Source organism: Lissotriton helveticus, chromosome 7, assembly GCF_964261635.1.
Source record: "Lissotriton helveticus chromosome 7, aLisHel1.1, whole genome shotgun sequence".
In the NCBI taxonomy this organism is placed as follows: Eukaryota; Metazoa; Chordata; class Amphibia; order Caudata; family Salamandridae; genus Lissotriton; species Lissotriton helveticus.
The window spans coordinates 387,838,006-387,861,998 of record NC_136068.1 but is presented as its reverse complement, the minus strand read 5'-3'; the positions used below and the strand labels follow the sequence as shown (position 1 = coordinate 387,861,998).

The window sequence follows — 23,993 nt, the reverse complement described above, 5'->3', positions numbered from 1 at the left end:
TTTCTACAACAAAACAAACGGACCAACACTAGGTGGCCATCTATGCACAGTGTGTAACTCTGCAGCTTTACATGCCAAGAACAGATGGTAAGTAGCATTTTCCTTAATAAGGTTTAGTGATGCAACTCAAGACTAGTCATTTAGCTGAAATTTCGTATAGTAATGTCAAACATAGTGTTGCTAAGGTCTCTTATTTATAATATAGCCAAGGACTTCATCCCCCAAACTTTCCAGACTAACCTTGTGTATGTTTTATAGCCCCAGCAGCTGTAGAATCTTTCTACCATTTAATTACTCAATGACTTTTGGTTGCACAGGACCAAAGAATTTGTGATGACATCAGCCTATCTACTCCAAAGCCCTGATTCTACCTTTTCTTATGGAGATTGTGCCTGGTTGTCTTCCCCATTTTTTCTAGCTAGATTCCGACTTTTCAAAGGTAGAAAACGTTTTTTTCATATCCTTTCATATTTTTAAACAGTACAACCTGATATCTTTACCTTGTCTAATGTCCTGTTTTTTCCACATTTTCATAAATTAGAACTTAAACTGTGTATTACTAATCCTTTTTGAAGGGAAGTTGCAGCTCCACAACCAATAATGGTACAGGGGCAACCAGAATGCAAAGTCCAATAAATCTGTGGTACACTATTTTTTAGAGATCATCTTCAGTTCTTGGTTGGTTAGAAGGGTTATTCTCTCAGTCAACTCTTTTGAGTGGTACTTTACTGCTCATGCTCCTTGGCTTTGTGATTTTTTTCAAGCTCTTCCTGATAATCCCAATTTCCCAGGAATGGGGTTGAGTGGTTTGGGGGGAGGGTAATACTGATCGACACTGGTATTTCACTGTTGTATCTACCTCTTGATGTTGAGTTGCTCCTGGCTTGCGTGCATTCAATGGCCTTGTCATTTGGTCCGCAGGATGCTCAGGTGCAGGAGAGCCAGCTGACTTTCTTTCTCCCTGCATGCTGGTGCAAAGGCAGAGTTGTGAATAATATTGGTCCCTCTTAATCAGCACGTTAAATATTTTGTATCTACTCACACCCTTACCTTGTAAAGTTATATCGTAGCATGTGTAGCTGTAGATACACATGCTCTGCATTCTCCTGCCATCTAGTGTTGGGCTCGGATTTGCAACTGGTTTCTTCAAAGAATTCTTATCACTAGGGTTAGTGACTCCTCCTATGACCAGTAATGAGCGTTGGCATTGGCTCCATTGTTAGTGCAGTTTTTTTTCTTTGCGATATCGTTCGAAGTGTTACTGATCGATGGCCCTTGGTATTCGTCGTTTGACCTCTTCGGCCGATCTCCTCCTGTTGGCATGTTTCGGGTTCTCCTGCTCTTTGCCTTCGCCGGGCTTTGACGACCTATCGGGGAAAGATTACAGGGGTTCTCCCGCTGTGAGAAGAAATCCCTGCTGGAAGAACACTATCCGTGTTCGGCGGTGGCGGTCCAAGATGGCGGAGTGAGGACTCGGCCGTTCGGTAACTGACCTGGAGGCTCCCTACCCCCTCTGATGGGAACGGACGAGAACTGAGGAACGGATGCGAGTTTGAAGGCTTAAGTTGTACGAAAACCTAAGGGAAGGAAAAACTTTGAAAAAGCTTTTAAGAATCGGGAATACAAGCTTGTATATGGACCTTACTGATGGTTTGGCTCCTAGGCGCTTCACGGAGTCTTCGACATACCATTCGCGGCCTGATCACCGCCTCTGGGCTCGGCTGGTCCGGTCTCCAATCAGCTGCTCGTGCCTGGAGGTTAGGCAGAATGACGCCAAAGAATCCACCAAAGAATCCGCCTCACTCTACCCGCAATAGCAAGAACACTTCGGGGGCTGCCGCTGCATCTCTCCCCCCTGTGTCCGTGACGACAACGGCAGCTATGGTGCCCCCTCCCGTTGCGGCAGCAACAACGGCAGTAATAACGATAGCAGAAGCGGCAGCAGAAGTGACTTCACCAGGTCTCACGGCCTGGGAGAGACAATGGCGAGTAAAGAAACGATTTCTGTGACGGCAGTGGCAGAAGATAAGGGCTCGGACCGAGCTATAGCCGGTAAGCAATATTTGCGACCCCCTACGCTGACGGTCACTGGCCCCTCTTCCAAAAAATGTCGCTAAAAATGTTGCAAAACCAGGGACCAAGTCGGACGGTTTATCAGGACACGCGACAGAGGGTGAAATGGGTCATGTTTCCCCCGCGGATGCAATTGCTCTGAATACAACCGCCATGGTGGAATTTAAGGGAGCTTTGGCAGAATCACAGTTCAGCAACAATGTTTCAGCTTCTGCAAAGATACATAATACCAAGCAGATAAGTACTATTGAAACACTAACTATGGCTGTAGATATGAACTTAAAATTCAATGATGTTATGGTTATGGACATTGATATTGAAAAGTCAAGCTCAGAAGTTAACTTAGAACTCAACAAAATAGCTCTCAATGTCGTCATGGATGACCCAAACATAGGTCCTTCTGAATCACCACTAGATCCTGATCTTGGACTGGCTCCTAGCTTGGCTATAAGGGATGTTGGATTACCTTTCATAGGGGTGCATGAAGGACAAACTACCCATCATACCACTGAAGAGGTGGAAGAGGAGAACACTGATTCAGGCTCTTACGAAGATTGTGAGGTGGAGACAGAAGAAGTGACGGGCGACCCCTCTGATAGTATATTGAAATCCTTGGCAGAAAGGAGATGTAAACTGAAAAACAAGATCGGCAAAACTGGCACTACCCTAAATCGGCTAATTACAAATAATAACTTATCTGCTAGGAAAATTCTTGTTGATAAAAGCCCTCTAAGATAATGGATGGAGGCGAAAGGTCTTGTCAAAAATATGACACTAAGACTATCGGTGACAAGCCCTACGGACCTCGACCCTATTTTAGGTACTCTATGCTGCCCCACCTCACTAGAGACCAACGTATTAAATGAATGATTAAATGCGCCATCAATTGCACCAAGTGAACAAGAGCCATCGCTTGCGCGAGAGCCTGGCCCTACAATATTATTATGCAATAGCACGAAACTTATTAACAATATAAGGCCGTTAGCTACATGCTCTACCTCTTATATAACCCCAACCTTAGTACTACCAGTCACCTCTATGATTGACACAAATCCTTCTACGCCCCAGGGGTTAGAAGATGAAGAAAAACAAGAGAATGATCCCTCCCAACTGGACATTATACTCCAATTATTAACTAATCAACGTGCAGAAGCAGAAGATCATTATTTACAGCTGAGGGAGTACAACAATAAACTGCAGAGCGCTCTACAATAACTGACTTCAACTCTTAGCGGGGTCACGCAGGATATTGATGAATTACAGCACCGGGTGGTGGGTGTAGAGGAGGGGACTACACGTATGAGCGCTGAAATAAGTAAACACGATACCCAGCTGTTGTCTCTTCAACTGAAGGTTGAGGACTCAGAAAATCGACAGAGAAGATCAAATTTGAGACTATTTGGGATACCGGAGGGGTCCGAAGGCTCCGATTCGAGAGCCTTCCTTGTTGGTATATTACAAAAAGCTTTCCCGGACTTAGCAGATTTGGACTGGGACTCTCAAATTCAATGTGCACACCGTTTGCCTCTAGTTCAAAGGAACAAAGAGAGCAAATTTCCATGTCCTTTTCTTATCTGTTTTGAGAACTTCTTATTGCGACAGGCTGTTTGGCAGAAAGCACGTCCTAATGCTCCTGTAGCTATAGGGGATCTTTCTTTGTTCGTTCGTTCTGATTTAAGTAAAGCTACTATGAACAGAAGGTGGGAGCTTCGCAAAATGATTGACCCAATTAAATCTAGAGGGGGGACAGGGTTTTCTTCAGGACCCTGCTCGTCTTAAGGTCATTAAAAATGGGCGCACATACATTTTTAGGTCTCATGACCTACAATGCGCGCAAGCGCATTGAGGGATCGAGAATTCAAGTGCTCGATCGTCTAGTGAAACCACTGCGGTTTCTTCACAGTGCATGTGAGGTCACGTGGCAACAAAAGCGGGTCACGTGACCACACAAGCACGCACATCTCCCTAATCTGCCTGCCTCCCCTCGCTCGCATTCACGCCCCAGGCTCTCCCACCCCCATCCGGCTTCCCTCCTCGCTCGCATTCACGCCCCAGGCTCTCCCACCCGGCTTCCCTCCTCGCTCGCATTCAGGCCCCAGGCTCTCCCACCCCCATCCGGCTTCCCTCCGCGCACATAAAACATCTCGCCCGATGGCTGTAAAATGCTGGTCAGCATTACTACAGAGCTGCGGTCACAGGGCATTGTGCGCCTTGTTTTTTTTTTTACACCATCTCTAGTTCTGAAGTGCGCATGTGTGCTTGCGTCCAGCCAGCAGCGCAAGTGCCAGAGTCCCCTGCATCCTCTACCTCGGGCGGGAGGCGCTCGCTGTCTGTGCAGGGTGGCGCCGGAGATAATACTTTTTTTCTTTAAAATACACGGGACTTGGACTGCCCCACCTTCCCCCTAACAACGAGCCTTCCGATGCCGCCTTGAGGTGGTATGGCTTTGCCCCCACTTGCATTCTAAACTCTGCTCTCAGCCTCACAGATTGTCCGTGTTGACTTTGCTCCAGCCCCCCCACCCCTCTCCCCGCCCCTGTGAGCTGTGTTGCCGACCTCCTACGTCATTCCTCCTCTCCCTTTTCTGTGCACGTAGTATTTTGTTTGAATTATTTTTAATAAATGTAACTTTTTTATTGGAAAACACGGGTCTCTCGCCACCCCACCTTCCCCCAGCCTGTTTTATTTATTAATAGATAACAGTTTAAACCAGAGCTGAGTCACTGCTCTAATAAGCACACCGCATAGTCATAAACTGCCAAGATGACATCAGACGGCAACGCCTCCTCCAGCCGAGAACTGAAGTGTTGGGAGTAGTAAAATCATCCACTTCTGCTGCTCTATTCCAATGTAACCTGCACACTCTGAAGGGGTGCTCCTAAGGCGGAGGAGAGACACTTGTGCAACCTATGCAGAGCTCACTGCTGGATACCCCAATGGCCACAGTCCAGGAGAAAGCAGCGGTTCTAAGTTTATGCCCCTGGCATTGCTTTCCATGCTTTTTTACTGCAGCTAAAGTGCGTGCTAAATTAAAAATAGAGAGTGTTGCTGATCCTCGCTTGTTTTTAATAGGTATCCCTTCTGAGCACAGATTTCAGGGCAGAAATACTTTGGTATTCCAGTCTACAAACACCAGCAATAGCCTAGTTTCTGTAAATTATCACTGCACTTAAAAAACATACCTGAAAAATATTGCCATTTAAAATGTCAATAGCTCCAACTCCAAAAATGCGAGACCTATTGCATTGCAAATGCTTGTTAATGATACAAACGAAGCTGAGGCATTTCTATCTAGTATGAGTTAAGAACTAGATCTTTGTGATAATTTATTTTTCCCCTTTTTTTTCCTCTTGGTTCTCAGAAGTAGCTATTTCCTTTGATTAAAAAAGGAATTTTTTTCAGAGGGGGTGGTTGGGGTCTCTGTAGGTGCTCTACCGCACGTGGTGCCACTACAGCGGCAGCAGAAGCTGAAGGGTGGTCCCCCCCGGCTGGGGTGGGAGGAAGGGGGGGTGGAGGGAGGGGGTTCATTGTTCTCCGCAGGGTGGGGGGTTTTGGGGGGTGAAAAGTTGAAAAAATGTATTTTCAATCTGATGGGAAGACATGCTATCAGGAATAAATTTACGAGCAAATACCTAATTTTGTGTGACTTAAGGATAGAAGATTTCCACTTTTTGGTTTGATGTATATTTTTTCTCTTGAATGCATAAATGAAGATGTTTAGCATGGAACGTCTCGGGGCTAAATAGTAAAAATAAGAGACGTCTTGTGTCGGAAGAATTAAGATTACATAATCCTCATTTTGCGTTATCTGAAACTCATATAGCCGGCAAGGATAAAAAATTACTCTGTCAATTAGGATATGACACTGTAGTCTGCTCTACTCTTGGGACTTCTATCAGAGGGTTAGCGATCCTCAAGGATAAACGACTCGGGGGTAGAAATTCTGCAAACTGCTTATGACGGTAGATGGGCTACTGCCCAATTGAGCAGTGAAAATAATAAATACGTTTTATGTGTGGTGTATGGTTCAAACCGGGATGAACCTAAGGTTTTTGATTATCTAAATATAAAACTCTTAGACTGGGAAGGGGAGCTCATAATAATGGGAGATTTTAATTGTATTATGAATTACCAATTAGATACTACTAGGCCTGGGAGTTTTCAGCGGATGCGCAAAACCAGAATGTCTATTTTAGATATATGCAGAATTTATAAAATTAAGGATGCTTGGCGGCACTTACATTCAAATACTCCTGGATATACATACTACTCTGCATGTCATAGACAATGCTCTCAGTTGGACATGGCTTTAGTCAGCGATAATCTATTGAACATTAGCTCAATGGAGGTATGCCCCCGAATCTCCTCGGACCATAATCCTATAATGCTGGTATTCTCTATTCCACACACTCGTATATGCTCCCGACCATTTTCTTTTCCTAGATATTTAGTATCAGACTCTGTCTACATATGACAGTTAAAAATACACCTTATTGATTTTATAGAACTCAATTAAAATTCTACTACGTGTAATATCGTTTGGGATGCCTGTAAGGCAAGCATTCGGGGCTTTACGCAGACTTATGTGATTAGACAAAACTCTGAACACCGTACACTTAGAGAATCTCTGATCTCAAACATTGCTGCTCCGGAAGCATTGCTGGTTTCAGCACTACGATCAAACTCACCGGCTGCTGCTGAAATAGGTCTCAAACTTGGCCAATTAAAATGTGAAACTAGGGCAAAATTTATCCAAAAAAACAGCGCTAGCATACACAAATTTAAGATCGCGCAATACGAGGGTGGGGATAAAATTGGTAAAATTTTGGCTTACAAAGTAGCGGAGGACAGAGCTGGTACTCTGATTACTAATATCTGAGGATCTGATAATAAACTTTATGACCAGCCACATGATATATTAGAACAATTTGTGGATTATTATCGGTCTTTATATACACGGGAATCTACACCAAACCTAGTTGCAATACAGAACTATCTAGATGAGAACCCAATAAATGCGGGCAATGCTCTAGAAATAGACTCACTGTCTGAAAACATAACAGGGCTAGAACTTCGTCAAGCTATTGCCGCACTGCCTGCAGGAAAAGCTGCAGGAGAAGATACTATTCCCCTCGAAATTTATAAAAATTTGCTTAGAAGAATTGGCACCTCTACTTTTAAAAGTTATACAATCTATTGGGTCAACTGGAAAAGCTCCTAATTCATGGAATAGGGCTAAAATAGTTTTCTTCCTTAAAAAGGGCAAACCAAAAGAGGAGAGGGGGTCATATAGACCCATCTCTCTGATTAATACGGACGCAAAAATATTTGCGAAAATATTAGCAACTAGGCTGGCCCCCATTATGCCTCAAATAGTTAATCTGCAGCAACAGGGTTTTGTAACTGGGAGAGATACCACCGCCCACGTCAATATGGCCATAACAGCATTTGATGTAGCAGGGACAGAGTCCACCCGACTCGGCATGATCTTGCTGGATGCTGAGAAGGCTTTTGACCGAGTGGGGTGGGACTATCTCTGGCACGTTATGATGAAAATAGGGTTTGGTGGGTACTTTTTAAAGGGTATACAGGCGCTGTATGATAATCCCTCTGCTTGTATTAGCTATGGGGGGTTAATTTCCACAGATTTTTTAATTTCTCGGGGTACCCGTCAAGGCTGCCATTTATCACCTTTATTATTTGCCCTTTTATTAGAACCATTTTTGTTTGCTCTCCAGGCTCAATCGCGAATTGTACCATTTAGGTCCAGCTTGCTGGCACTGAAAATTACGGCATATGCTGATGATATTGCCATTTATTCTTCTGATATCATCGAGGCACTGCAAGGGATTACCACTGAGGCTTGTAAATTTGGGAAAGTATCAGGCTACAAGCTTAATACAAATAAGACACAAGTTATAGCTAATTATGCACTAGTGGTAGCGGTTCCTGAGATTTGTAAAGTCGCTACATATTTAGGTGTTAAAATCACATCCAAAATTCGGGAAATATACAATATCAACTATAATGAACTAATCAAATCTACCACTGTACTATTAAAAAAATGGCACAGATTACCTCTGAACCTAATCGGCAGAATCAATCTAATTAAAATGAAGGTACTGGCCAAATTCTTATATCTTTTTCGCTCCATCCCATTAGCACTAAATAATTCGTTTTTCAAGCAATTAGATGGAATATTTAGCAGTTTTATATGGGGTACAAAAAAGCCAGAAGGTCACTAAAGCTTTTAAAAAATGACACGGACAAGGGGGGTCTTAACTTGTCCAACGTTAAGCTATACTTTTGGTCCTCATTTGTTAGGCGTCTTCGGTCTTTACTAAATAGGGAAGACACATTTTTTTTTCATTTATTTCTGCTAAAAAGTGATTCAAACATGTTCTTGTTTCGAGACAATGACCCCAACTACTACAAGAGGGTGAAATTCAAGACTGCCAGGGACATAGTTAGGATCTGGGCTAAAATATTAGAATACTGCAAGACCTCTTTTTATCATCCAAAACTGCAGCTGTGGGGTAACCCGGGTCTTCAATCATGGCATGGCCCTTAGATGGTCTAGGCAGGGAGTTAATATTTTGGGAGACTTGTATGGTACACAAGGGTTCTTAGATTTTCACACACTTAAAATGGTATATGATTTACCTGAAACAATGAGGTTTAAACATCTACAAATATACGATTTTCTGATTAGGAAAAATCAAATTTATGATATTTCTGATTGTGACATTTGGAATTGTTTATACTCAACTAAAAACAAATCGGTAATAAGTGAAGCCTACAGGCCCTTATGTGCCTTTAAAACCGATGATTGCTTAAAACTAGTTGGAAATGGAATGGAGTAGCAAAATTGGTTTAAACATAACATCTAAACAGATAACATGCTCTCTATCTAATATTAATAACTCAGTACGATCATCCAGCTTAAGGCTGCAACAATTTAGAACAACTTGCATGCTGTATTATACACCGGAAAGAATTTCCAAATGGTCCCCAAACAACAGTTACAGTGATCGAACAAAGTGCCCTAAATGCTCAGCTGAAGCAGCAGATTTGGAACATATGCTGTTCTCTTGCCCCAACCTTAGGGACTTTTGGGGGGAAATACACAAAGTTATGAAAATCAAGAAGATCCAGCTGCCTTCTATTACTGCACTAACAGTATTACTCGACATTCATCCTGTTATTCTATCTCGATCTGCGCTGGTGACGATTTTCGTATCTTGCGCTAAATTAACATTGGCTAGAGCCTGGATTTGTCCTAACCCGCCTAACATCTGGGAATGGTGGACACTGGTAAATGAGATTCACTCTATGGAGTTAGCTCTGGCAAAACTTAGAGGAGCACGTTCATTAAGGAAATTCGAGAACATTTGGGGAAATTTCATTACTTGAACACTGTTCTAAAAATGTTTTCTTTTTTTTTTCTTTTTTTTTCTATTTTTTTCTTTTAAAAAGACGCTTTGCTTCTGGGCAGAAAATGAACTGCGCTACAATGTGTTCCAAGTGGAAATCATCGAAATAAGTACTGTGTTGAGAATGATGCAATCTTTTTTCTTTTATTATATGGCTGTCTTATAATGTGTATATTGGTATGATTTTCTGATCAGTTTGTTAATAAAAAAAACTTTTTAAAAAAAAGAGAAGAAATCCCCGCTGACCGGTGAGTCCTTTCCATCGTACACCGCAGTTGCCATCTAGCTCTCAATACACCTGCACCCTCAATGTAGAAATTCTGTGACTTCAAAGGTGCTCATACTCAAAGGAACAATGGAACCTGTCAGCCCTCTACTGCAAGAAGGTGACTTAATGACCACTTAACCTGAAGGACCTGTACTTGCACATAACCATTCACCCTGCTCTTTGCCTCTTCCTGCAGTTTGTGGTAAGTGGCCAGCGCTATCAGTTCGGAGAACTGCCCTTCGGGGTACTACGCCCCCCAAGGTATTTACAAAATACTTTGCTGTGTTGGCCACTGATCTTAGAAGGAGGGGCATACATCTCCTCCCTTACTTAGACGACTTGATAATCAAGAGAGCAAACAGGCTAGAGTGTCTTTCCCACACTCAGACCACCATAAACCTTCTACGTAATCTAGGCTTTTCGATCAATACAGTCAAGACACACCTTCAACCGCTTTAGGTCCAGCCCTTCCTGGGCGCAGTACTCAATACTGTCACTGGGAAAGCTTACCCCAGCCAAGAACGGGTTCCAGCTTTTCAAATGTTCCGACCTCTTTTTCAGCCAGATCGTCACTTAACGGTCAGAACAGTAGTGTGCCTTCTTGGCAGATGGCCTCTTGCGTAGCCATAGTCCCCCTTGCAGGAATACATGTGTCCTCTACAAGGATGACTAGTAGCACAGTGGGCACAGGCGTAAAGTCAGTGGAAGGTGATTAGGGCCAGCACCCTTTGCTCGCTGCAGTGGTGGGACAGCAAAAACTTGGCGCAGGCCCAGCCCTTTCTAGACCCAGTTCTGCAGCTCACCATCACTACAGACGCTTCCCTCGCAGGATGGGAGCTGGCATTTCAGCACATGATTGTCCAGGGTATGTGGACGCCCCCACTTACACGGCTTCAACATCCTCTTCGTTCAGGGTACAACTCAAGATGGTACTTATCATGACGGACAACATGACAGCCTTGCATTAACTTCAGAAGCAGTAAGTCACACACACACTCTGCAGCTGTCAGCACTGGCGCAGAATATTTAGCGTTGGACACTTCACAAAACAATACATCTCCAAACAGAGTACCTTCCAGGAGTGAACAACGCCTTTGCAGGTCTGTTCTGCAGGATGTGACAAGTCCATAAGTGAAAACTGCATCCACAAGACCTGCTCCTGTACTTTCATTGTGAGTTTCCTAATGTCGACCTCTTCATCACTGCCCAAAACGCAAAATGCCAAAACTTTGCCCTCCGGTTTCCACACCCATAGAACATGGGAATACACTATGGATGAACTGGTCAGGGATATTTGCATATGTTTTTCCACCTCTCCCACTCCTTCCATACATGATTCGGAAGCTTCAGCAGACTTCTCTCACACTCATTCTGCTGGCTTCCTCGTGGGCCAGAGAACCATGGTTAATGACCCTTCTAGACTCTTCAGTGGTTCCCCACGAGAAATTGCCCAATGGACCAGATCTTCTCACGCAGAACCAAGGCCCCACCAGGCACTCAAACCCTAGGTATCACAATCTAGCGATTTTGCTTCTGAGGTCCTAGAGTTTGCTTATCCATATATATATATATATACAGAATGTATGTCTGTCCTCATAGAGGCACGTAGACCCACCATGCAGGCCTGTTATGCGCCAAGTGGTAAAGGTTTTCTCACTATTAAAAAAAAAAGATAGATCTGCTCAAACCAGAGGTCCAAGACATAGTTTGCTATCTTCTTTATCTTTACAGATCAGACTTAACTTATAATTCTATATGCTTCCATCTAGTCACCACCTACTTACAAACTAGGGAGCGATCTTCTTCTTCAGAGTCTATCTGGAAGGCTTTTATGGAAGGGGTCAAACGAGTTATCCCGACCAGGATACCTCGCTCCCCTGTCTGTAACTTTAATATCATACTTAGTCGAATCATGGGCCCTCCTTTTAAACCCCCACTCTTGTGCTCAGTACAGTTTTTCTAATCAAAGATTGCCTTCTAGGTTGCTATCATGTATTTAAGGGACGTTAGCAAGCTGCTAATTCTTACCCTGGAAGATCCCTTCTTCCAGATGCATAAGGACAGAGTAGTTTTCAGGACCAACTCAAAGTGTCTCCCAAGGTCGTATCCCTATTCCACTTCAATCAAACCATTGAGCTGCTTATCATGATACATGTTAGGAAAGGAATAGTTCTGTCCCAGGTCTGTCTGTAAATTAAGGTCTCCTCTATAGTTCAGCGAACCTCTGACAAAGCGTGCTACAAGGGGTAAACACCTGGGCTAGATACTATTCTTTGATTTTATTTAGGCTGTACATCAATAACCGCATTCAAGTTTTATCCTAAGTACTCCCTGGAATACTGATTGCTCTTTATATTTCATCTGCAAATAACAACCTTTTTGCTGATGCATTGTAATGTATTGGGTATCATTTGAGTCATAGATGGTAGCTGAACTACCAAAATAAATGGATTTTATGCAGCAGGGCTACCTCAGTTTCTTGGACATGGAGCCATCTGAGAATTGTCTGCCTATTCATTTGACAAGCAAGGGCTTGGACCTTCAGCATTGTAAAGAAACATGTAATGTTTCCGGCTGTCGCTCAAAATCCTGTATGTTTTCATCTATTTAGTCTGTGTCCCTATTTCTCCAGTATCTGTCTTGCTAGGCATCCACCTTCCCCTATGTGTTGTTGCTTATTCCAACAGTAAACAAAAACAACAGACATCCAGTTTTAACAGGCTTTCCACAAGCATAGCCAAGCAGCTGGGGCTCTGGTCTACATCGAAATCTTCGGGATACATTCACATCAAGCATACACTGTAATGTTCTTGGGACATTCTTCCAGACAGGATTCAAGGCAAAGCATTTTTGTCAAAAGAGGGGCAAATATGGTTCCAATTGTTAGCATGGAAATTGCTCAAAAGAAAGTATGTTTCTGTTTGCCTATACAAGTCACTCCTCAGTATGAAATCCTCTTTGTTCTGATAATACCACATTGGCGCCTTCAGATGAGACCTTTACAAGAGGAATTAGACAGACAATGGCTACAGGTTCCATGGGTTGTTTGATGATGTAATTCTGATCACTCGGACCAAGAGAACATCTTTGCAATGGTGCATACAGAACACAAACCTTTCCGAAGGTTTAACATTCCGACCTCATTTTCCCCAATGTATCACCACAGACTCATCCCTAGAGGGATAGGGCGCTCATCTACAGGATTTAACCATCAGCGGAAAGAGGACCCGACTCCAGATGAAAGTGCATATAAACCTGCCAGAGCTCAAAGCCATAGCTTAGGCGCTGCAATCTTTCCTGCCTAGGATAACAGGATCATCTGTACTACTTCGCAGAAACACTACCAGCATGCATTATATGATCAAGCAAGGGGGTATGAGGTCACCAGCTCTATCGCAACATGCACAGGAGATTTGGAGTTGGGTTCTGCAGAACCAAATTACATTCAGGGCTGAACACTCTACAGGAACAGCCAATGTCCTAGCAGACAAAATGAGCAGAACAAATAACCAATGTCATGAACAGGAACTCAACTGACAGATTTTTGACAGAATTTTTGATTGTTGGGGCTAACCAAACGTAGATCTGTTGGCGACTTGGGAAAATTGGAAATGATGGTACTGTGCAAGCTGGCATTCACCGCAGGGGTCGTGGGTGAATGCATGTTTGATCAGATGGTCAGGAATCTTTGCGTATGCTTTTCCCCCTATCCAATTGCTCCTAAAGCTCCTCAGAAAATTGAAGAGGGAACCTTGTTGAATAATTGATTGCCCCCAGATGGTCCAGCAGTTCTGATTCACAGAGCTACTGCTATTCTCGGAGCAGGCCCACATTCAATCGGAGCCAATACCAATGCTATTGTCAATGAAACACAACCAAGTTCTTCATCCAAATCCGACATCCTTACACTTGTTGTCCTGGCTCCTGAACCTTGACTATTCCTAAATATTGCAGAGAGATACTTGCAATGGCCAGAGCTGGTGCTACCAATAAAAAGTAGAAGCCTAAATGGAAACGGGTCTGTTAATGGTTCCAAAAGGCAAATGTTCATTCCATTTCATCACCATCGGAGCAAGTCCTCCCATATCTGCTCCTGTTAGCAAAATCGCGTACACTTGGCAGCAAACTCAGGATTTAGAAGAATGCATAAATCACCTTCATTTTGGTCTAGCAGGGTGAATAAGCAATTTCTCAAAGGCCTTTCCAGAGTGTTTCCTTCTGTAAAGAAACCACCTCCACCTTGGCACCTTAAAATAGTACTTGGGCAACTGATGAAAGCCCATTTGAACCCATTCACAAAGCAGATCTAAAATTCTAAATATGGAAAAAAGCACTTTTATTAGCACTCACATCTGCAAGGGGAGTTAGCGATATTCAAGCGTTCACAATTAAAAAAATCATTCATGCCGTCCAGGCATTATAGTGTAGTTTAAGAACCAATCCTTAGTTCACACCAAAAGTTCCATCGGATTTTCATTTAAATGAGTCCCTCGTCTTGAGATTGTTCTTTCCTAATCCCCTGAGTATGGCTGAAAGATCCTTACCTACCCTGGGTGTTAAAAGAGGTTGCAAGTTTTACTTGCACAGGATTCACCTGTTTAGAATATCTAATCAGCTAGTCATCGCTTATGGAAACCTTTGTAACGGATTCCAAGTTTTCAAGCAGAGTATAGCTCGGTGGATCGCAGCAGCTCTACAACTTTGTTGCAGCAAAGTCAGAAAACCATTGAAGGCTACAGTAGGAGCTAATTTCCCCAGATCTGTTTATACTACCAGGGCTATCTTCGCTGGTGTGCCTTTTGAAGAAATATGTCAAACCGCGACATGGAGGAACAGGCACATGTGCACACAGCACTATTGCCTGGAACTTTCTGAACAGAGCTATGTGGCTGTGGAACAAGCAGTGTTGTGCCAACTATTTCAAAAAGGTGAGCCATCTCTTTTTTTCTAATTTCCTACCATCCACTATTGTATTTTGATGTTGATTGTGTACGTGTTTTAACTGCTAACTATTCAAATTTAAGCTTGTGAATCTATGAAAGATACAGTACTGGAGATAAAAATTAGCTACTTACCTATAACTGTGGTTCACCAGTATTCGCATCTTTCATCGATTCAAACGCGACCCACCTTCCTCCCCAAAGAGGCTCCTCTTATTCTTTAGGATTCTCTTATGCATGAAAATCTAAGGGAATGAAGCCTCCATGGAGAGTGTTCTAGAGGGTGCTGTCGCCTGATTGGCTGAACTTTGCTTCTTGGTAAATGATGTGGATACGTTATCGCAGTGAATGTTTCTACCATTTTGTGCTATGTGTATCATTGTATACTGCTTTCTAATGGTACTGTGGGAGTCCCATATCGATGACTTTGAATAATACCAGCAGGTGAATCTATGAAAAATGGCAATACTGGAAAACTACAGTTTCAGGTAATTAACTTCTTTTCTTAAGTGACACAAACAAGATCACATTGACTGATTCATTGTTTTATTGTAGACACCTTCAAATTGAATCAGTGAAATATGTAAAAGCCGAAATCTTTCATTTTTTTGAAGTATAAGTGGATCAATTTATAAATGTAGATAATCCTGTCTTCTAAGTTTATAAGAATCAAGAGCTTAACTTTTATTTTGTTCCTTGAACATACTAAATTGAGAAAGAGATTGATTGCTTAATTACCTTTGTACACTGCAACCTGTTCGGTATCCTGTATGATTGTACCCAGATAGGCATAACTTCTAACAATTTCGTTGGTCTATCATCCACTTAAAATAGACTTTAGATTTCCCATAACAAAAATGTAGTCTTCTCATAATTCCTTTTTAAGTTGTTTACTTGATTATACTCTTGAAAGCATATTGACTGACATTGAAGATTTTTCTAGGTTTTTTTGAATAACACAAGATCATCAGCATAGGCCAAATACGTAATAGTGCACTGACTCATTTTTGGACAGTCCCCCTCCTTGTTATCTAACTTTTTAAAGAGATCAACAAGAAATAAAGAAAATAGCATAGGGGCATCCTTGTTTTAGATCATTTATAGTTTTAATGAGTGGAGTCCAACCTCTTTTATCACTTACTTTGACCTGAACCCAGGTATCCGAATGAAGGTCTATAATTGAGTTCAGAAGGATATTATTAATCCCCCCAACCTGCCAGCTTTGACCACAATTAAGTTTGATCTACCTTATCAATCGCATTTGAATAGTCTATGAAGCAAGCAAATAAGTTTTGTTTTTTAGTTGCAGAAGAATGTTTTACGAAACCGTTTAAATAAACAATATTATCTATTGTTGAAACACCCCAATTTAAAATCAGTTTAATGAGTGGGATTTATCGAAAGGCATTCTGCCCAATCTACCAGTCTCTTTACTAAAATATTTCTAAAGATTTTACCATCAGCATTTATTAACGCCATCTTGCGATATCTGCAGGTTATGCAATAAATGTCAAAAATGATTGTGCCAAAAATTTTCAGTTGCACCAATTTTATTAGAGCTAAGTATTTTGGTGGAAAGAAAATTCAATACTTTGAGAACTATATTTTCCCATTGTAATGCGTTCAGACTATACTTTCTCTCAGATCTACTTCTTAGCAAGTATTGTCAGTTAACATCTTGAAAAATTGCAAGTATGTATCATTGAAACTATTTTTTTCCTTCTTAAGAGTCTGCGCCTTAATTTCTTCTTTTATCCGGAAGTGTATCTCAGTAAGAGCAGCAGGCGCTGAAGGATATGTTGAATAAACTCAGTGGTTGCGGTGCAGGGTGATATCCGAGTATTCTTGTATCTACAAAATGTTTTTGAGAAGTTTTTATATGCTAATTTCTTGTGGTGCAAAAGTGCTTTAGAAATTTTTTACAAATATTAATACTTTACCAACCTCATATTTTCGATATATAAATGAACACATTCTAAAAGAGAGTGGTCCTGGCAGGACATTGAATTTATTCAGTGTACTTGCTTATGTTTATCATTATCTGAGTTCCAAATCCTCAACCACCTCTTCTTGTAAACATTTACTGTTCAACTTTGATACCCTGGATGGTCAAATGCTCAACGGAAGTAACTTTACAACTTATGTGCTTACAGGCAGGTCCCAAATAGTTGGTGTAAACTGTGTACTTTGAGATCTGCCTCATTTTGCGATACTGCCTAATAGGTTCCATTTCAAAAAGTCATTTTGGTGAGTGTTGGAAAATGACCTTCCTAATCAATATTAATTCGGTAGGTTATAATTTGCGACGCCCCCCCCTTTGAATGGCTGATAACACAGATATTGTTGGCCTGCAACGAATAGCACACCACCATGCTTGCATTTGCTTTCTCAAACAGGAAAGCTTTTTCTTTTTCTTAAAGCAGGTTATGACCGATGAAGGAACAGGGGCTGCTTTTAACAACGTTACCAGTTTGGAAACAAATTGGGGGTTTCAGGCAGTGTTTGGTTGACCATTGCCTGCTACCCAAGACTGTCAAATATGAGACAGTTCACCTTAGATAATCAGATACTATCTCCTTTGAAATGTATCAATTATTTGCAGTTGCAATGTGCCAAGACATTCCATTGCGACTTCCAAATAGAAGGTGGTGGGGACCCCTTGCACGCTTCCTTCTATTGGCAATTCATAATGGGTCACAAAAGCCCAGTCATCTAGTAATAAAGACTTTTCTGAGCCATAAAGTGTTTTGTCACATTGTAAATGGCATGTTTTAAATGCATATCTAGTGTTTTGGGGAACACCTGACTTTGCAGCGAAAAAGGCACCTCTGTATATGATGCACTTTGTCATTTAATAATAGTGGAAAGACATCACATTAATGAAATCCAGTATTATAGAAATTGGTGTGTTTCCTTCGCACTTAAGGAATTGACTTTCAAAATGTTGATGAAACAAAATACATCTATGTCCAGCAACACCATTGTTATTTCAATCTTGTACATCAGTGTAATCTTGACAGGATTTGTGTGTGTTAGTCTTATCAACAATAATTCTTTATTGTGCATGATTCAATATATATATATATACTTTATAAACAGTAATTTATTGTTACGAAACATATTGTGCCTGAAAACTGTACCAAAGACTATTTGATGTGCTCAGAGCTCTTTACTTTTTCTTGATTGTGTTGTAGTATGATCACTGGCGAATAAACAAGTTAGCTGATCGACTAATACAGAAAATCATGTCTGGGCTGCCTGATGTTGTCCTGAATGGGGATCCAGAAGATCGCTATGCAGGTACTGTAAACATTGAGGACCTCATTACTCTTTGTGAATTTGTGAAGTTTAACTTCTTACTGTAGGAAACTTTATCTCCTCCATATACAGGTTGCATAAACTTATCATTTGCCTACGTGGAAGGGGAAAGCTTACTGATGGCTCTCAAAGACGTTGCTCTTTCTTCAGGAAGGTAAGTTGCATTTTAATAAGAAAGTAAGGTTATCCCTACTGATTGCTGGTGCCCTTACCATGGCTGGTTTAGACTCTTGGCGTAAGGTCTGTTCTCCAGCATGGATTTTTCATAGATTCACATGCTATTCTGATTAGACAGAGGGCCCCAAAGTAAGAACAGTAACTATTTAATAACCTGAAAGTTACAAAGGGACCCCTTTTTGGGTGATCACCACCGTTTTTTCATTGGGGTCGGGAGGGGGTGTAAACCAGTTGGTAGTCTTAAACTCTAAAACTGGGACATGGCTGTCCAGTGCTCAGTGGATGTGCTCTGACCATTAAAACATGTCGAAATTGGCCTAAAACCCGTATGGCACATTTAACTTTCCTATGCGGACAAAGTTTATGGTGCAAAACTACACCCATGGCATGAAAAGGTAAATGCCACTTGTGGACTACAGTACCTATTGTGCCACTCTCTACAGTGCCATTGAAAAAATGTCTGCATGCCTACCCTGTGTAGCCAGATTGCTGCTGTGTAAAACATGCAATGTGACAGTGATCTAGGCACCACCCCTGCACACTGATGTCTGTCCCGTTTTTCCATGCCTTTGGGTGCAGATGCAGAGCTTGCATCCAATCTTTTCTCCTCCTTTGATGAAACTTCTTCAAAATGTTACATTTACAGTGTGCAACCACCTACATCAGAGTAACTGTGAGGGGACACTTTGTCCATTTTGTGACAGACGGTCTAGGCTCTTTTATAAGAAAGAGGGTAAACACACATTACAACGCATTTTTTACAACGCACTACCATTACAACGGAACTTTTACAACGCAAATACCATTACAACGCATTTATTTACAACGCATTTTTTTACAACGCAGGTACTTTTACAACGCATACCATTACAACGTAAGTATTGGTAAGTATATAATTATATTTAAAATGTTATATGTTAGGTTTTTTTTAAAGGGGTATTTTTAGGGTTCAGGGTCAGTTTTAGGTTTTTGGGTAAAGGGGTATTTTTAGGGTTCAGGGTCAGTTTTGGGTTTTTGGGTAATGGGGTATTTTTAGGGTTTAGGGTCAGTTTTGGGTTTTTGGGTAAAGGGGTATTTTTAGGGTTCAGGGTCAGTTTTCAGTTTTTGGGTAAAGGGGTATTTTTAGGGTTCAGGGTCAGTTTTCAGTTTTTGGGTAAAGGGGTATTTTTAGGGTTCAGGGTCAGTTTTCAGTTTTTTGGTAAAGGGTTATTTTTAGGGTTCAGGGTCAGTTTTCAGTTTTTGGGGTAAAGGGGTATTTTTAGGGTTCAGGGTCAGTTTTCAGTTTTTGGGTAAAGGGGTATTTTTAGGGTTCAGGGTCAGTTTTCAGTTTTTGGTTAAAGGGGTATTTTTAGGGTTCAGGGTCAGTTTTCAGTTTTTGGGTAAAGGGGTATTTTTAGGGTTCAGGGTCAGTTTTCAGTTTTTGGTTAAAGGGGTATTTTTAGGGTTTAGGGTCAGTTTTCAGTTTTTGGGTAAAGGGGTATTTTTTGGGTTTAGGGTCAGTTTTGGGTTTTTGGGTAAAGGGGTATTTTTAGGGTTCAGGGTCAGTTTTCAGTTTTTTGGGTAAAGGGGTATTTTTAGGGTTCAGGGTCAGTTTTCAGTTTTTGGGTAAAGGGGTATTTTTAGGGTTCAGGGTCAGTTTTCAGTTTTTGGGTAAAGGGGTATTTTTAGGGTTTAGGGTCAGTTTTCAGTTTTTGGGTAAAGGGGTATTTTTAGGGTTTAGGGTCAGTTTTGGGTTTTTGGGTAAAGGGGTATTTTTAGGGTTCAGGGTCAGTTTTGGGTTTTTGGGTAAAGGGGTATTTTTAGGGTTCAGGGTCAGTTTTGGGTTTTTGGGTAAAGGGATACAGGGTAAAAATAAAATAAAATTTAAATTAAATTAATTAAATTAAATTAAATTAAATTAAATACAATTACATTACATTATATTAATTTTAAATAATATACAATTAAAAAAAAAATATATACTTACCAATACTTACGTTGTAATGGTATGCGTTGTAAAGGTACCTGCGTTGTAAAAAAATGCGTTGTAAATACATGCGTGGTAATAGTATTGGCGTTGTAAAAGTCCCGTTGTAACGGTATGCGTTGTAAAAACATGCGTTTTAACGTCATATATCCAAGAAAGAGCCACAGAGGAGGGTTCTGGCATCAGAAATGGGGAATGGGTGCTACTGCTACTGTTTCCTGGTGGCAAATTGCGAAGGAGGCCTTCATCCTATATGAGATCGCCCTGTCAGTTTCTTCCTGAAAAAGTACACGTTCAGGATGTTTGCAGTGGCCCAGGTACTTTCTGCCCTAGATACAGGAGACTGGAAATCTTCGCCCACAATTTCTTTGTGAAGAACGGCAAATTCAAGATAGTCACTTAGGCCCAAGTTCTGTGTGCCCTGGATCCAGAACCAGAAACACATCTGACTCCTTCGCAACAGTTCTCGTTCATCAGAGCTGTTCTCGATATGGTCCAGTTTCAAGCCTTCATTGTAGTTCTAGTTGAGGACATTCAGGGTATGGTCCTGAAGCTTCAACATGGGTCTCTGTGATAGTAGCTCTGAGACTTCTTGACATCCTGCTTGTTGACTATGCCAGATGGCACATGTGGTACTCTGCAGTGGGATCTGAAGTCTCAGATTGAAGTGGGACCCAGAATCTTTTTCAAACTTTTTGACTTTCAGACTTTTCACTAGGACCAATCCACTTGTACCTGACCAGGATTCTATTGAGGTCAGCTTCAAATCGTGCTTGGGTTCTGGTCTACCGCAACCATTTGCTATAATTGCAGTTCTGCGTTTTTTGGTGCTATTTTCTGTTAATCCTTTAAAAATGCATACCTCCAGTACCACTTATTGGATATTTGACTCGTCTTTTGCTACTCATAATTTTTTATTCTCTGTATTCTAAGAGTGGTTGTGGAGTTGTATTATGTTTTGTGTGGCCTTAATTACTGTGTATGCTCTGTTTAAACACTTTACACATTGCCTTAGATTTAAGCTGGACTGCTTTGTGACACATTACCAGGTATTAAGCACAGGTCTATTTCATTTAACTTGTACGACATCTAGCAGGTGTTGGCCTTATCATTTGAGGTGGACACTTGTCCACCGGAAACAATAATCTGCTTTCTTACAATGAGAATCTGTGAACCACAGTTCCAAGTAATGAGGTGTGGAGGTTTAAGCTCTTGGTGACTGATTGTTTACTAAACTTGACTCATTTCACTGAGAAAGAGAATATTTTCCTTTCTCCAGTCTTAATCTTACTTTTTTTTTGTTTGTTTTTTTTTAGCTTATTTTTATTGGCTTTTGTGGTGTACAAAAAACAAACATGGTACATTAGGACACAATCGGATGATTTGCATTCTTCATGTTGCATATCATTATGCTTTGCTAGTTCTACTGCATATGAATAGTCATATGAATAGTCATCCAGTCAATGTTAAGGTACAATATCAAACAAGTCCTGCAAAGAACTGGTAGGAGTGTTCCTGGAAATCTGGGTATCGGTGGTGAGTGGTGGGTGGGGTATCAGGGCGAAACGCGTCTCGCTAGGCATCGTATCAGTTTGTCTCTGGGAGTGAGGGGGGGTGTCGGGTCGGCCCTGCTCCAGTGTCAGGCCTTCAGGTGTCGCGTGGTGCTTGTTAAGAATCGCGGGGCCACTACGTATATGTTGCAGGAGGGGTTCTCGCGTGTGTGTTGACGATTTTAGGCTTATGGGCGCGTATTCGTTGGGCTGCAAGAGTGATCATCTGGTCGTCATGGGTATGTGGCTGTTTGAATTGGTGCAGCAGCATGGCCCAATCCATGGAAATGGGGTGTTTGCGTGTCCCTTTCACCTCCTCCTCCCTTAGCGTTTCTTGCTCTATCGCCCATTTGTGAACTGCTCCCGTCCACGCAGCGATCGGTGGGCCTGTGGGGGATCGCCAGTGCATAGCAATACTCCTTTTGGCTAACAGAATTGCTAGAGAGACAAATCGGGTTGGCACTTTGTGTCGTTTTCGTTTTTGGAAAATACCTAGCGCACAAGTCTCCCATGTTTCCAGCAGTGTAAGCCCTGTAAGATCTCTGAGTGATTTGTGAACTTCGTGCCAATATGGTTGTAGTGTAGGGCAGCTCCAAAACATATGATGAAAGTCCGCTGCCTTTGAGTTACATCTAGGGCAGAGGAACTGGGTGTCGGGGTAAAATCTTTGGAGACGTGCTGGTGTTAGGTATGCCCTGTGTAGGATATAGAATGGTATATTTTTAAACCGCGCATTTCTAGACACCTTCTTGGGGTATTTAAGGGCCATCGCCCATTCTTAGTCATGCAGTGGGCGTCCTAATTCCTCCTCCCAGGTGGCTTGTAGGGCTCCCAAGGGTCTATTAGCAAGTTCTCGAATTGCTTTATAAAGCCATGTGGTCAAATGTCGCCCCACTCCCATATGGAGGATTGTGTGGATGACCGGGTGGGTGCCAGGCTCCCCAGTCGATAGGTCGTGGTGCAAACGATAACTCTCGAGGAGTTGGCGGTGAAGTAGGAACTGACCGGTGGGGAGATCGTATTCGTCCATGAGCGGTTGGAACGGTTTGAGTTGTCTGTCCTCAAATAGGGACTCCATTTCAGTGAGGCTGCAGGTCGACCATTTGCAAAGCATGTTGGAGGTGTGGTAGTGTTCATGTTTGGGCCAGCCGACAAGCGGTAGCAGAGGAGAATACGGAGGTCTCCCAGGCGTCATACGTTGTATCCTTTGCATGCATTTGCGTGCCACTGTCACATGTATGGGATATGTGCGCTTCGGTTTAGTGACTGGTAGCATTATGCGGCATAGTTCTGGGGTGAGCACACAGCCGGTTGTGGTGCATGTTTCCCCTGTGTGTCTGTCCGCCGTCCAGTAGGACAGCCACTGTAATTGTGCAGCCAAGAAATAGGATTCAAAGGACGGAGCTCCTAGTCCCTCTTGTGTGGTGGGCAGTTGTAACTTTGATAATGCTATCCTACGTCTGCCTGATCCCCATATTAGTACACTAAGGAGAGAGTCTAAGTCTGTGAAAAATGCGTTGGGCAGTATGATCGGTAGATTCGTGAAGTAGTACAGCAGCCGTGAGACTATTATCATTTTGGCTATAGCCACGCGGCCAATCAAGGCCAGCGGAAGGTTCTTCCAGAATCCAGCCGATGATCTGACACCGGTCAGTGCCTTGCAGTGATTACCTTCGAATAAGTCGGTTGGAGAGTGATAGACATGGACCCCCTGCACTCCATGACACTTTCTGGTCACCCACCCAGATATCACGAGGGGGGAGGTACGGGTGTAGCGGGTAGACTGTGGATTTGTCCCAGTTTACACGTAGCCCGGAGGCTTCTGCAAATTCCGTCAGCGTTGCCCAGATAGGTGTGCGGTCCTCTGTAATGTCTCGTATATAGAGGAGAAGATAGTCGGCGTACATGGAGACGCTGTATTCGGTATCTGCTATGGGGATGCCCCAGTGTTCTCCTTCTCGCCGTAATCGTATAGCTAGGCGATATAGAGGCGAGAGCGGGCAGCCCTGCCTCCTACCTCTATGGACTGCGAACTCTGACGATATATGTAGCGGATACGCAAAGTGAGTTTGGTGTATAGGAGCTGCGTATACGCTAAGAGGGTAGGACCGATTCCCACCCGGCGCAGGACAGAGAAAAGATACTGCCATGTGAGGGTATCAAAGGCCTTCTCGAGGTCCAGGATAAGGCAGGCTGCTCTAGGAAACAGTTCACCCACCCGATCCTGGACGTGGAATAGTCGGCGTATATTTTGGGACTTATTTCTGC

The 23,993-nt window shown here is 42.4% G+C and overlaps 1 protein-coding gene across 2 annotated transcripts in view; it reads left to right on the top strand.

The window, feature by feature from the left end:
- Window positions 1–23,993, top strand: part of NFS1 (NFS1 cysteine desulfurase) — a 658,188-nt gene that overhangs the window by 521,607 nt on the left and 112,588 nt on the right. For both annotated transcript variants that reach the window (XM_078652222.1, XM_078652223.1), the window contains exons 9-10: window positions 17,909–18,014; window positions 18,105–18,186. In XM_078652222.1, the coding sequence (XP_078508348.1) occupies window positions 17,909–18,014; window positions 18,105–18,186 (188 nt within the window). The remainder of the gene's footprint in view (window positions 1–17,908; window positions 18,015–18,104; window positions 18,187–23,993) is intronic.